This window comes from Sarcophilus harrisii, chromosome 2 (assembly GCF_902635505.1).
Source record: "Sarcophilus harrisii chromosome 2, mSarHar1.11, whole genome shotgun sequence".
Taxonomy (NCBI): domain Eukaryota; kingdom Metazoa; phylum Chordata; class Mammalia; order Dasyuromorphia; family Dasyuridae; genus Sarcophilus; species Sarcophilus harrisii.
Genome location: NC_045427.1, coordinates 71551220 through 71565456, shown reverse-complemented (window position 1 = coordinate 71565456; position 14237 = coordinate 71551220). Strand labels below are relative to the sequence as shown.

At 36.6% G+C, this 14237-nt stretch overlaps 1 protein-coding gene across 1 annotated transcript in view; it reads right to left on the bottom strand.

The window, feature by feature from the left end:
• ADAMTS18 (ADAM metallopeptidase with thrombospondin type 1 motif 18) overlaps positions 1 to 14237 on the bottom strand; it is a 176535-nt gene that overhangs the window by 116849 nt on the left and 45449 nt on the right. The window contains exons 3-5 of the mRNA XM_031949246.1: positions 7369 to 7648; positions 4377 to 4570; positions 2300 to 2383 (exon numbers count right to left, since the gene is read on the bottom strand). Of these exons, the coding sequence (XP_031805106.1) occupies positions 2300 to 2383; positions 4377 to 4570; positions 7369 to 7648 (558 nt within the window). The remainder of the gene's footprint in view (positions 1 to 2299; positions 2384 to 4376; positions 4571 to 7368; positions 7649 to 14237) is intronic.

Below are 14237 nucleotides of genomic sequence, written 5' to 3'. Positions count from 1 at the left end.
TCCACAAATAAGACACTGCAGCTCTTGATTCTGGTCATGTTCTCTGCCTGTTCTCCATACCTGGAATGTCTTCCATTCTTGTCTACACCTATGGACTTCTCTGGTTTCCTTTAAAGAACTACACCCTAATCTTCTACAGAAAGACTTTTCTAATGATTCTTAATTCTAGTATTTTCCCTTGCTTAATAATTTTCTACTTATCCGTTATCTAAGTTGTTTGTATAGATTTGTTTGCTAGTTGTTTCCCTTGTTTCTTTGTGAGATCCTCCAGGGCAGGGACGTTCTTTTGTTTATTTTTGGTAATAGCATTTAGCATAGTGTCAAGCACATAGTAGGCACTTAATAAATATTCTCTGATTGACTAAAAGAAGAAATTCCTTTTGAGTACATTTGATCTGGTGTCGTGTTTCTTTACCTTTTTGGTGTCAAGACTCCCGTTGTCAGTCTGGTGAAGTCTATGGACTTCCTTCTAAAAATAATGTTTTGAAATAATTGAAGGAACTGATCAATTTCAGTTAGAAAATAATAGGAAGGGGAAAATGTATTTTATTTCCCTTCCAAGAAATCTATCCACAAATCCCCTCAGAATCCAGGGACTCCAAGTTACGAATGCTCATCTAAATAATCTCTAAAACTCCCATTGTGGTTCAATGTTTCTATCATATTCTATTTGATTTTTGTGAATTCTAGAATCTTGAAATTCAAAGAGGCCTCAGAAATTAACTTATTTTAGACCATTGTCTGAAGTCATCATTCCTTCTGTGGGCAAATTTCCTACTAAAATGTTTCTCTGCTATGAGAAAGAACATCTGAAAATCCATAAACTTCTATCCATCTCTCCTACCCATCTAGTAGTTTAGGGATTTAAGAATTAAGAGAATGCTTCTTTGGGGGAGGAAGTTTCTATCACTCTAGTTGGTTGAGAGACTCAGATTCAATAAATATTTATAAAGTTCTTCCTATCATATACAAGACCCCTATGACAAGAAGCCAGTGTATAATTGGGAGGTATATATATAATTTATTTGTTTTCCCAATTACAGGGTAATAAGGAGATTACACACACACACACACACACACACACACACACACACACACACACTGCCCCTTCCTGAATGCCAATTCAATTGTAAAATAGATTGTAGCAATTTGATGATTTGAAGACAGGATGAAGAGTCTTTCAAAAAAAAATCTCTATTGTTTGAGAGTCCCATGACCATTAACACAGACATTCCTAAGAAACAGGGAAGATAAAGAAAAGAGCCTATAAGATGTAGTTGTTACTTATTGACTATAACTCAAAACCACAACTTCCCAGATTTTTTGACATATTCTGGTTACTTAAAGCATAGTCTAGTAAACATAAGGCTTTCCCTATAATGAATGCACCACAAACAAACACGCAGGAAAAGCTATTCAGGGAATCTGACTCCTAACACCCACAATGTTCTGACACAAAAGGGTTTCTGCTCGGTTCTCTTACCCTCCTGACAATGAAAACAGCTGCATTACCACAGTGTGAAGACCAATTTAAGGAAAAATTTCTCAGGCACCTGAATTCTCCCTGTTTTTACTGCTTTTCCAAACACAACCTGCAAAGTAGGAGGATGGGTGATTCCATCCTTAGCAGTCCTGGGGACAGCTGCTGTCTTTCTGCTCCCATAAGTTAATTTTTCCATCTCCATGGCTGTGCAAACATATGGTGCCTAGAGCAGTTCTATGGTGCCTAGAGCAAACAATAAATATTCACCAAATTTTAGTGCCTTGGTTACTTTTTTTTTTTTTTTTATCAAACAATAACTTAGTTAACACTTACTGCTACTACTTGGAAGGCATCTCCAGTCATTCTGATCTATTTCTTGCCACTAAATCCAGATGACTCCAAAGGAGCCTTACTTGAATCCAATTTACTTGCAGGTCATGACATGACTTTCCCTATAGTGTGCTCCTCTTTGAGAATGAAGGACAAACTATTACTACTTACTGCTAATAAGAATTTCCTAATTCATGACAATGTCTATGTTAACTGTCATGGAACCTTAATACAATGGAGAAGTTTTTTTTTTTTTTTTAAAGACTGTTCATCCTTTCATCAAATTGTGCTTTAATCTATTTTACAACTGAATTAGAATTCAAGAATAGGAATGGTATGTGTGTGTGTGTATGTGTGTGTGTGTGTGTGTGTGTGTGTGTGTACATATAGAGTCTAAGATTATGGAGAGCATAAGAGAACATAGAAATGTACAAGACAGTCTCTACAATCTTGCAGAATGAGATAAGGTTGTATCCCACCACTTACAGGTTCTTGTTCCAGGAGAAGGAGGCTCACCACAACAATGTTTATGTCACTTCCGATGGTCCCATCTTTAAAAAGACTGGAAACCTGATTAAATAATGAAAAAGATAACAAAATCCAATAAGAAAAATAACTTTTCTCAAGGAGAAAAGTAAATGTCACCTACTTTATATCAAAATGTAATAAGAATAAATTTTATTGCTGAAAATAAAAAGTGAAAATATTTGTTGCACTCATTCATTCGCTCATTTACCAAGTGCCTGTGCTAAGCTGTATGTTAAAGGGTGAGGATTTATAAAGATGGGGATAGAGATGGATACATAAACAGATGAATATGACCTATTTCTCCCCCTCAAGTATCTTAGAATTTAGTAGGGAGTTAATACATATACACAAATAATAATAGCTAGCATTTATAAGGCACTTTAAGCATTTTGCAAACAGTTTATCCTCACTACAATCTTGGGAGATAGATGCTATTTTTATCTTTCATTTGCAGATGGGTAACTATGCAACTAAGTATCTGAAGCAAGATTTGAATTCAGGTGCTCCTGACTCCAGGTCCAGTGCTCTAGCTAAATGCCTAGAATGATTTCTAACTAGACTCAAGGAAAGAACTAGCACCCAAGTTAAGCCATGAAGCAAGGAAAAGCTTTCATCAGGTGGAGATAGGGCTGAGGCTATTCAGAACCTAGTGCAAAGTGAAGGGTCATTGTAAATAAGATACAAATATTGGACGAGGTAGAATAAGAACAGCAAATATCAAGTTAAGTTGCTTGGCTGAACATAAAATAAATGATGGGAAATAGTAAGAGAAAAAGCTGAGAAGATAGATTGAAGCCAGATTGTAGAAAGCCTTGAAAGCAAAGTTCAGTAGTTTGCATCTCTATCAAAATACAGGCATAAAATGTCAGAACTAGATTGTCCACAGAGACTCTCTAGTCTAACATGAAATGAATCTCATCTAAAACATTTCTGATGAACAACTATTTATTGGGCAAGGTGTTGAAACAGTTCTAAAGAGATTAAGGGATTCTGCTTACTGATTCCTATATGTTTCACTTCAAATAGGATTAGGGTAGAAATTAATCTCTTTTCTGACTTTGCTACTTTGGGACTTCTCTGACTTTTCAACCATGCCCAGGGGAGCTCATTACAGGGAAAAACTACAGCATCCTATGAGAGCTTATCAGCCTTAGGACTCTGCCTGAGTGCTCTCTGCTCCTCTGACTGGAGGGCAGAACCATGAACTCCAAAATCTCCATTGAAGAAAAGAGCTTGGTTCTGACACTTCATTTCTCAATTGATTGTACTATTTTGGGGCTTTTCTAACTTTACCACATGCTAGTATAGGGCCTTTTTCTTTTCATTTTCCCCTGTCAGCTTTCTTTTGTGTATTGTCTTCTTCCATTATGCTGTAAACTCTTTGAGATTAGGAACTGTCTTTCTTTTTAATTAATAGACTCAGTGCCTGGAACATAGGTTCTCAATAAATATATATTGACTTTTGGGGTGGGGTGAGAGAGGCTAGGTCAGGTTGAATAATTGTCTCTCTAAGCCAGAAATGATTTGGAAATTTGATTAAAGTTAAAGTAACTAAAATTCTCTGGAGATTTGTGCCTAAAACAAGAGTACAATGTTACATTTTTTTTCATCAATAGTACCCATAGCTTCATCATCTATGACCAGAAAGGCACTTAGACTAATCATGAAGCAAGAATGAGGAATAACTAATGTACAATCCAAGTGTTACATAGATATCCTACCACATATGAAAAAACAAAAGAAGACCTCCAGTTTTTTGGGTTCATAATGTTCAAGGAAGTCATGCAAAAATACAGAATCAAAAAGCATTGGGCTATCCTGATCTGCATCCAAATAGATGGATTGTAAGCTCCTTGAGAATAGAAATTATATATTTTAGTTGTGGAAACTGAGGCAGTCAGTGGTTAAGTGATGGGCCCAGGATCAGACAACTAATAAATGTCAGAGGCTAGGTCTGAACACATATCTTCTTGACTCCAGCATCACTGAGCATCCAGACATTAAAAGTCTGGTGTCAGTCCATTCTGGGCCTTACCATATTCATCACAGTTAGGATGTATGTGGTCACATTTTCTTTGCCGTGTTTTTCCACCATTTTTTTATCAGCCACAACAAGCGTCTCCACGTTGAGACCTCTCTGGGACTTCCCAGCAGACCTTCTAAGCCGTCCAGTGCTGGCATATTCGTCCATCCTTATGTAGGTATCGTCTGTGGGAGGCTTGGGGGCATCTGCAAAGAGACAAAGCCACTTTGGCAGAGGGTCTGGAGGGAGACCATCTCCAAAGGATAGGAAGACTCAAGCTTGATGGCTACCACCACACGCTACTGAATGGCAGCTATAAAAATCCCTCCTTCTTCAGAAATAATAAAAAAAAAATGATGGATATGACTTGAGACAACAGAATTAATCAAGAATCAAGTTTTCAAATGCATAAAGTAAAATATGGAATTACAAAAGAAGCTGAAATATAGTTACCAATTAAAAAAAAAGTTGATAAATCCCAGGTTAAGAACCAATATTCCCCAAGGATCTGTCCTGGGTCCTCTTCTTTCTTGACACTCTCCCTTAGTGATCTTGTTCATTGCCCCATTATCAATGGAGACCTCGAGGAAGTAGGATTGCAAGGAACAAAGAGGGAGCTCAGGCATCAGAGGAATCTGTCCCTGATGCTTCCCCTCAGTGTAATCTTGAGCAAGTTTATTAATCACTTTGAATTTCAGCAGCTTCATATGCAAAATAAAGGGATTTCATGTTATGGATTCTCTTCTTTTTCATTCTGGAAGCTCTCTTCATCTGGATTCCCTAAAACATCTCAAATTCCATTATGTCCCAAAACAAGCTCTCCTTATCTCTAATCCTGCTCTTCCTTCTCACTTCATTATTTTTTTCTTTCTTTTTTCTTTTTGTTTTTTTGCTGAGGCAATTGGAGTTAAATGACTTGCCCAGGGTCACACAGCCAGGAAGTTTTAAGTGTCTGAGGCCAGATTTGAAATCAGGTCCTTCTGACTTCAGAGCTGGTATGCTATCCACTGCACCACCTAACTGCCCCCTCACTTCATTATTTTTGTGTGTGGTACCAACAAATAGCATCCAGTCTCCCATATTCATTATTTTGGCATTAATACTGCCTCTTCCTTCTATCTTAATTCTCATATGCAATTGTTTACTAGGTATAGTTAATTCCCTCTCTACTATATCTTTTCCTAACTGTCCCCTCCATATCTGCATAAACTATTGTAATAACCTCTTTACATGATTTCTCACTTTTCTTTTTTCCAATCCATCCTTCAGACCAATTTCTGAATATTATTTCTTATATAAAGATTTAGTTATGTCACTACTTTGATAAAAAATCTTCAATAGCTACCTACTTCTTATAGAACAAAAGTTCATATTCCTTTGCCTGGTATTCAAGTCCTTCAACAACCTGATACCACTTAACTTTTACTGCCTCATCTCATATGTCAACCCTCCATAATTTATAAGCTCCCAGAAAACTTGACCCTGTACTTTGTAAGGTACCATGTCGGTAGCCATCCTATTCTTAATGCCTATGATAGTTCCCCAGTCTCCTTTTTATCCTATTGAATTACCTGTCATTCATTAAAGCCCAACTAAAAAATAATCTTCTTTAGAAAGACTTTTCTCATTCCAGTGACTGAGAATAGCCTGACTCTTCTCATCTCAACTTTGTCTTATATCACTATGATAATCCTTACCATCCAATGTAAACTAGAGTAACTTGGGTTTGTGTTGCATTCCAAAAGTACACTATATGGTCCATGAGATTAGAGGCTATGTTTTATCTGAACAATATCTCTCCTTTAGTTACCAGCACAAAATCCTGCACAATAGATACTCAAAAAATTGGTTGTTATTGTAAATACGAAATCTTCTCTTTGGCATTCAAAATCCCTCATAACCTAGTCCCTTTTTTACTTTTCAACCTTCTTACACCTTATTCCCTACCATGTATTCCTCAATCCAGTTGCACTGGCCTCCTGATAGGTCCACAAACAAGACTCTCCATCTCTCAACTCCAGGAATTTTCTCTCATTTTTCCCAATGCCTAGAATGTTTTTCCTTAACTTAAGTCCCAAGTAAAATTTCATCTTTTATAAGAATCTTTTCTTACTCTGTCTTACTTGACACCAGTGGCTTCCCTTTTTAATTATTTCCTTTTGATCTTACATCTTTACATATCTCTTTGCTTCTTGCCTCTCTCACTAGATTTTATATATACATACATACCTACATATCTATTACCTTTAAATATATTCCTTTAAAGAAGGAATCTTTTTTCCAGCTTTTTTTTCTTTTGCCTCCTTTTTTTTCCAGAACTTAGCACAGTATCTGGCACATAGTGGCATTTATTGACTGACTGCCAGCAGGTCAAATATTTGAAGATAATGAATGTGACTCTACTAAAGTTTTCTCACATTTTTGTCCAATACACTCATTTTACAAATTGGAAAACTGAGACACAGAGAAGAAACAACTTGTCCCAAATCATTTTTGTTCCAAAATAAAAAAAATGAATAAAAAATAATCACCCAGATTTTGACCCAAAGGGTCAGGTTAGGGGTTTATTTCTGTACTTTGGGCCTGAAGTCTTGACCTTCAATAATAGCCTTTCCCCTCAGAGCACTAAAAATGCTTTATTTTGAATTTCTCTAATGAGACTAATTATGTAACATTTTATATTGTCATATCTGTATCTTATTTTCCAAGTGGATCATTAGCTTCATTAATACAAGGACTGTGGATTGGTTTTATGTAAGTTTTCAAATTATCTCAGGCATGGCCCAGTATTTTTTATACAGTAGATACTTGATAAATGTTTGTTATACAGTTATATTTGTTTGTATTTCCTTCCCAATTTCCCTAGAGTGGAATTAGCCCCATTTTAAACAAGCAGCCTCACTCCCAGCTATGTCAGCACTGCTGTCTGCCCTTAAGCAAACACAGACACGTTTGCACCGAGTCCACATTTGAAACTAGAGCAAGAGAATGTTTCCTTACATACATTTCTTGCGCCTTCCACAAAAGTGCTGCTTTTGCAACCTTCGATGGGGAGAAGGCTTCTCCAGAGGAGCTTCCTGAGGGTTGTGACTTCGAGGATGAGCAGCCAAAGGCACACTGGACTCAGGGGACACCTGATACTGCTGGATTTTTTCTTCTGCTGTTCTTTTGTACAGTACATGAGGATGGTGGCCTGTTGGAGAGGTATAGTTGTGTTCCTGGGCTAGTAGCACTGGCAATGGAGATATGAGGAACTCATTTTCCTGTGTCCTGATTAAACCTGACTGGAAAAAAAAAAAGAGTTAATTCTTTACCATGTATCTTATACATAAATATATCATTTTCTCTATCTGTGCTTGTCACAGTCAGATTCAATCTAATGCAAATATGTTTTGTTTACATGTTCCTCTGATATATAGAAACTCACAAATATCATTCATTCAACAAATATTTAAGCATTTATCATGTTGTATTTTTCATTTTGTCTCTGTAGGGACAGTTGCAATAATCACACACACAGAGACACACACATATTTTATAAACTTGAGATTTCATTGGCATCGGGAATTCCTGGTGGGTAAGCTCCCTTTTCCATTCAGATTATCTACTAATAAATACAGTTGCCTGGAACACTGGAGGTTTAAGTCACTTGCCTAGGGTTGCAGTACAAATGGATATCAGAGGAAGAACTTGAGTCCAAGTTTTCTTCACTGCTGGGTCCTACTGTCTATTAGAAGGTCCTAAGAGTTGTGAGTTTAGATATTCACTTGTTATGTGACTCTAGGCAAGTCATTTAAAAAAAAAAAACTCTCTGTGTCTCAATTTCCCCATGTGCAAAATGGAGTTTAATGATTTACCAGGCTTGTTTTAAGGACCAAATGAGATAAAACATTTAAAATGTCCAATCTCAGATCATGCCTGAGACTGTCAAATCTTATCACAAAGTCATAGAATTATGCAATGTGGAATTTAAAGAGATTTCAAAGATTATAAAATATAGCCCTCACACTAGGTTCAGAAATTGAGGCTCATAAAGAAGTTATTGGTTCTTGATCTTGTGATAAATTGGAAGCAAAACCGGGATTCAAATCCAGATCTCCATTACTTCAATCCCAAAGTTCTTCTCATTACACCACACTGCCTCTTTCTACTCATTTTCTAGACAACAGGCAGGATATGCTGGTAAATCAATAACTATTAAAGGACCCATGACATACTTTTAAGGTTAATGTATATTATTAATATTTTTGTCAAGTCTAGAAAATCAACAAAACAATAAATAAAATCCCAGTTGGTAACACTGGCTAATTGTAAATGCTCACACTGAAAATTTAACAATCCCTGTCTCTCTCCATCTCCCGCTCCCGAACCAACCATCTGCCCAAGCTGGCTGTAGCCCACTCCTAAATTCAGGACAGGAAGCACAGAAGGGAAAACCAGGGTCTAGAGATTTGAATGTAGATATTGACTACCTCTGTGTCCTTTCCTTCTTCCTGGGCTCCAGCTTCCTCTGTAAAGTAGGGGTTGAACTCAATAATACATGTCTTTTATGAGGCAGTTATTCCTCAGAAGTCATTGGATAGACTTTTCTAGCTAGAAGAGATATTGGAAACCATTTTCATCTCTTTTTGTTTCTTGTGAGGAAACTTTATGCCTTTCTTTATATTCCTAAGACTTATCACAGTGCCTGGAATATTATCATATATGTTTCTTGCCCTGACTTGAGAAAACTAAGGCCAAATTCAAGGGAGTCTCTTGTCCAAGATCATATGATTATTAAGGGGAAGTGCAGGGCAGGGATTCAGAACTGGATCTTCTGTCTTCCAAACTATTGCACTCTCAGATCCCTCCTAGTTCATATTCTCTGACTTTTCAGAACATGCTATCTTGGGGGTTTATTGAGTTTTGAAGTTTAATGAGAAAAATCTTATATATTCTATGCTGATATTCCAGACCTGAAAAGTAACACATTAATGAAATCCCTCCCAGATGTCTAAGTCCCTATTAAAAACAGAGAGGTAAACCGCTAATTCCTTCCACACTGAATGGTCTCATTTAACCCAGAACTTCTCAGTTCCTCTCCAGGGTAAGGGCTTTACCACTCCAAGTGGCTTCTACTCTTCCATCTGCTATACCTTCCCCACCTCAGCATCCCCTTTTCATTCCCTTCCTTGCCCCAGACCCTTGTAACTAATTCCACAATCATTTGCAGGGTTTAAAAATTAAATGGAAGATTAAAAAAGTCCAGAAGGAGGTCCTATTGGCTTACTCTTTCTCAGTGAAACCTAAGCATAATTTTTTTAGATTGAGGGGAGGGAGGAACGAGAAAAGAGGGGCAATTTCTTCGACCCTTCTCTGGATGACCACTGTTGGTGAAAGGATTAAAAAAATACTTCCAAAGCTGAGGAAGGCCATTTAGTATTGATAGAATCTAGAGCTCATGAAGCCTTAGAAATCATCTTATTCAGTTTTCTCATTTTACAAAGGAGGAAACTGAGGTTAAGGAAATGGAAGGTATTTGATCAATGTCACATGGAGATTATGTGACTGAACTAAGATCTATTCCAAAAGGTTCTAAAAGAAATTAATTCAGCAGAGAACAATGTGAGATTCTGCCTAAATAGAGTGCAAGAATATGCCACTGGAATTCAACTCAACAAATAATTTAGTGCCTATGAGATGCAATACATTTCACAATAAAAAAGATCTAAAGGTCTTAGTGGGCTACAAAATCAGTACAAGTTGCCATAATGGACAAAAAACCAAATGTGCTCTTGATCTTGTGATAAATTGGAAGCAAAGCCAGGATTCAAATCCCGGTTCAAAAGAAAAAAAGAAAGATGCTCAGAAGATGTATTTATTTCATTCTCCTCTCGTTTAAACCAAAGCTGGAGAAATTTGTGCATTTCTGGGCTTCACATTTTAAGAAAGACAGGAAGATGATCAGACTGAAAACCAGACCTTCTGAATACTACTTAAAATAACTGGAGAATTTTAGCCTGGAAAAAAGAAAACTTAGGAGGGATTTCTATGTCAAAGGATTAGTTTTCTCCTATGTCATCCCACAGAGCAGAACTCATAATTTCTCAGGCAAATCATGTTAATAATAACATTTCTACAATGTTACTTATGTCCCAGGCACTTTGCTAAGCACTTTACAATTATTAAGTAGAAAGAAATACAAGAAAACACTTTTTAACAATGAAAACTCTCCAAAAGTATAATGAAATGCTTTAAGAAATAGTAAGATCTCTCTCATTTGAGGTGTTCAAAGCTGTTTCAGAGGCCATTACTGCTCAAGGATGAATTAGTTTAGGTGCCCTCTGTGGCCACCTCCAATTCTCTGTGATTCTCTGATTTTTGAAGGGTGAGGGGGCCAAGGAACAGATTTTTTTCCCCAGAGGAAAAAAATGTATTTATTTCCAATTCGATTCAGAGTATGAATTTAATTAAATTCAGTTCAACAAACATTTACTAAGCCCCTATAGTATTCTAGGATTTTCTCTCTGAAACTGGGGGTGCAAACACAGAAATGAAAGATTACTTGCCCTCAAAGGACTTACATTCTACACAATCTTAACTAGAGTCTGTCACACATTGTTTTCAGCCTCTATCATAGAAAAATCCTTAGCACATTTCCTTTCCATGCTTTATAACTATTGTTTGCCTGACTTGGAATATCCACAAGTCCTTTCTACCTCTATAGACTTCAGCTATCACCTATGAGATCTGCAGTCCTTATCCAGGACCAATCTTCCATCCTGGCCCCATTGGGCCAGACTTATCCTGCAGTTATCAAGCCCCAGATTGCCCCAAAACGCTAACAGGCTTACAAAAGACTAATCCATAGTTCAAAGAGACATGATTTCATCAATCAATCAATAAGCAACTAAATACTTAAAATGAATACTACACTAAATACCAAGGATACAAAAACAAAAGTAATGTGGCTATTCTTTCTACCCTAAAGACTTCAGACCCTCCAAATTTCCCTATAACATAGTTCTGGCCACTTCTATTACAATGGCCACACCTTTGGCAATGAGTATCCCTATACTTAGCTAGGCTAATTCAGGTGGCAGCTACATATAACAGACTCACACTCCAGGTCTTTTCAGTTTTGTAGGACCTGCCAAAGCCTATACTTCATTGACCAAGCCTTGATACACCCAGAGTCACCTCCATAGTCTATTCATATCAGGGAAGAATTTAAGTGAAGAGGATGTAATTCAACAGAAACAAATACCCAGGTACCATATAATGAGGATTTTCAAGGCATTCAGAATACACACACTGTCAAAACTTGTGTTGTTCCTTGAATAGGACACTCCAGTTCCTGATTTGATGCATTTTTTCTGTTTCTCTGCATATCTCCACCACCTGGCCTCCCTGATTTCCTTCAAAACTCAGCCCAAATGCCCCTTTTTTTGTAGAAGGCCTTTCCCAGTTACTATGGTCATCCCTGGCATAGGAGTTGGCTCAGGGAGAGGACATTAATGGAGACTGTTAATGTGGATTTTTCTATTTATCTAAATAAATACACTATGAGGGACTAGAATCTGAGGGCTATATAACTAATGAAAGCACGACCTGAGCCATGGGGATTCCAGGAAGATACAAGCCATTGTTGGAAGTTAACACATTGGTGAGCAATCTTAAAATACCAATGCTTATTCAATCCAACAAATATTAATTAGGCACTTACTACTTTCTATGGGCAAAGTGGCACAGTGGATAGAGTTCTAAGCCTATCAGGAAAAATCCATTTCATGAGTTCAAATCTGGCCTCAGACTTAAACTAGTTGTATAACACTGGGTAAGTCACTTAACACTCTTTGCCTCAGTTTTCTCATCTGTAAAACAAGTTGAAGAGAGAAATGGCAAACTACTCCAGTATCTTTACCAAGAAAACCCCAAACAAAGGGTCATAAAAAGTCAGACACAACCAAAAATAACTAAACAACAATTCACTAAGAATAACACAAGATGCTGGGAAAACTAAGAGGAAAACAAAATATTTGCCTTCCTCAAGAAATTTATAGTCTACTGAAAAGATTAAAAGGTAAACAGATAAGTAAATAAAAAATATTCCAAAAACAAAAAATAAAGTATTGGGAGGCAAGAGAAGAACCATTAATAAATGATTAGAAAATGGCTCAAGAATGGACGGCCACATGCAATACACAGCAGAAAGCAAATCTCCTTTGCTCCCACTATGGTCACCCTTCATCTACCACTCCAGATCTTACAGCAAGAGACTGAAAACTAAACAGAAAAATGAAACTCTTTCCACATGAACACTAACAGTTTCAGAAACTGAGGGTTGCAAGGGGCTTTAGAAATCACTTAAGCATTCTTATTTTATAAAATAGGTAACCAAAGCCCAAGTAGGACAGAGCAGAGCCTTATAATAGATTGTTCCCTAAGATATCTCATCACCATATGAAGAATCTGGGAGTACTGCAGAGTCATGCAATAGAGAGTTAAGTTATCCTGAGCCATACATGCTAGTACTTCTTTTACCACCCTTCCAGCTGTAGGAAACAGGTGCTGTGAGGTAATTCATTGCATTGTACCTCACAGGGGTACATCAGGGTGTCAGAGAGTAGAAAAGGGGCTAACATGTAAGTAGTTTGGCAGATATAGCCATTATTTTTGAGGTGTTTAGTAGGTGCAATATGTTGTCTTGTGTGAGAGAAGCATTAGATGAGAGTTAATGAGGTGAGGAGATGGGAGTTTTGAGAAAGACCAGAAGAGGTTGGAAAGCAAAAAGGCAGCATGGTCTGTATTTGATCTTGGGTCTTCAGCTTTGTGTCCTTATTGTGGTGATGGCTGGGAAAAGGCGGGTGTTTACTATTGGTATATGAAAGTACAAAGTAAAAACTGAGCACATGCCTACCCTCACTGTGGACCAGAATAGCAAGCAAGCACCACTTATAAAGCTGTGGAATCAGATTTTGTTCAACTCTGTTTTTCTAAATGAAGTCATCAGAACCGTTTAAAAGATGTGTATTGCTACATCAGAGAACTAAGGAGTTAAGGAAATCCAGCATTCTTCTAATCTAATTAATTATTCATTCATTTATTAATTCAGAAAGTATTTATTTAACAGCTTCTCTGTGCCATGACCAGTGCTAGGCACTAGGACGGCAAAGAAAAACAAGACAATTTCTATCCCCAGAGAATTTATATTCTATTAAAATTTTTCAATACTAATTTAGGAGTTTCTTTTAACTCAATTTGTCTCAGAGCTCATCCTGAGTTTATGAAATGATATAGGAAAAGAGGAAGTTATGCTAATGTTTTATTTAATGTTTAGGGATATTGGTAGGTAGGCTGATAGCACTACCTGTAAGATCAAGAATCGTGGACTTACGAAGAATCAGGAGGTCCCAATTTAGATAAGAAGACAATCCTCACCTAATTTCCAATCTTACTATTTCCTTCCATAATGTTCTCTTTGTGAAGAATTTATATCTTCAAATGCTTTCATTATTAAAAGAGGAGCAGATCAATGAATTGGCATGCAACTAAAAAACAAATCAACAACAACAACTAGAAAAGCAAATAATTTTTTAAAACTCCAAGTAAATAATAAAGTAGAAAATTTAAAAATCAAACAATAAACTAACAAAATTAAAAACAAAAGTGAAATTAATAAAAAGTTACTTACTATGATTTTAAAAAGAAAGAGAAGAAATTTAAGTTGCTGATTTGAAAAGTAAAAAAGAGCATTAGCAATTGAAGATGAAACAAAGGAAATCATCAGAAATTATTTTGTCTAGTTATATGTCAATAAAATTGATAACTTGGATAAAATAGCCAAATATATATAAAAGTGTAGGATACATAGGTTAATAGAACAAAAAATAG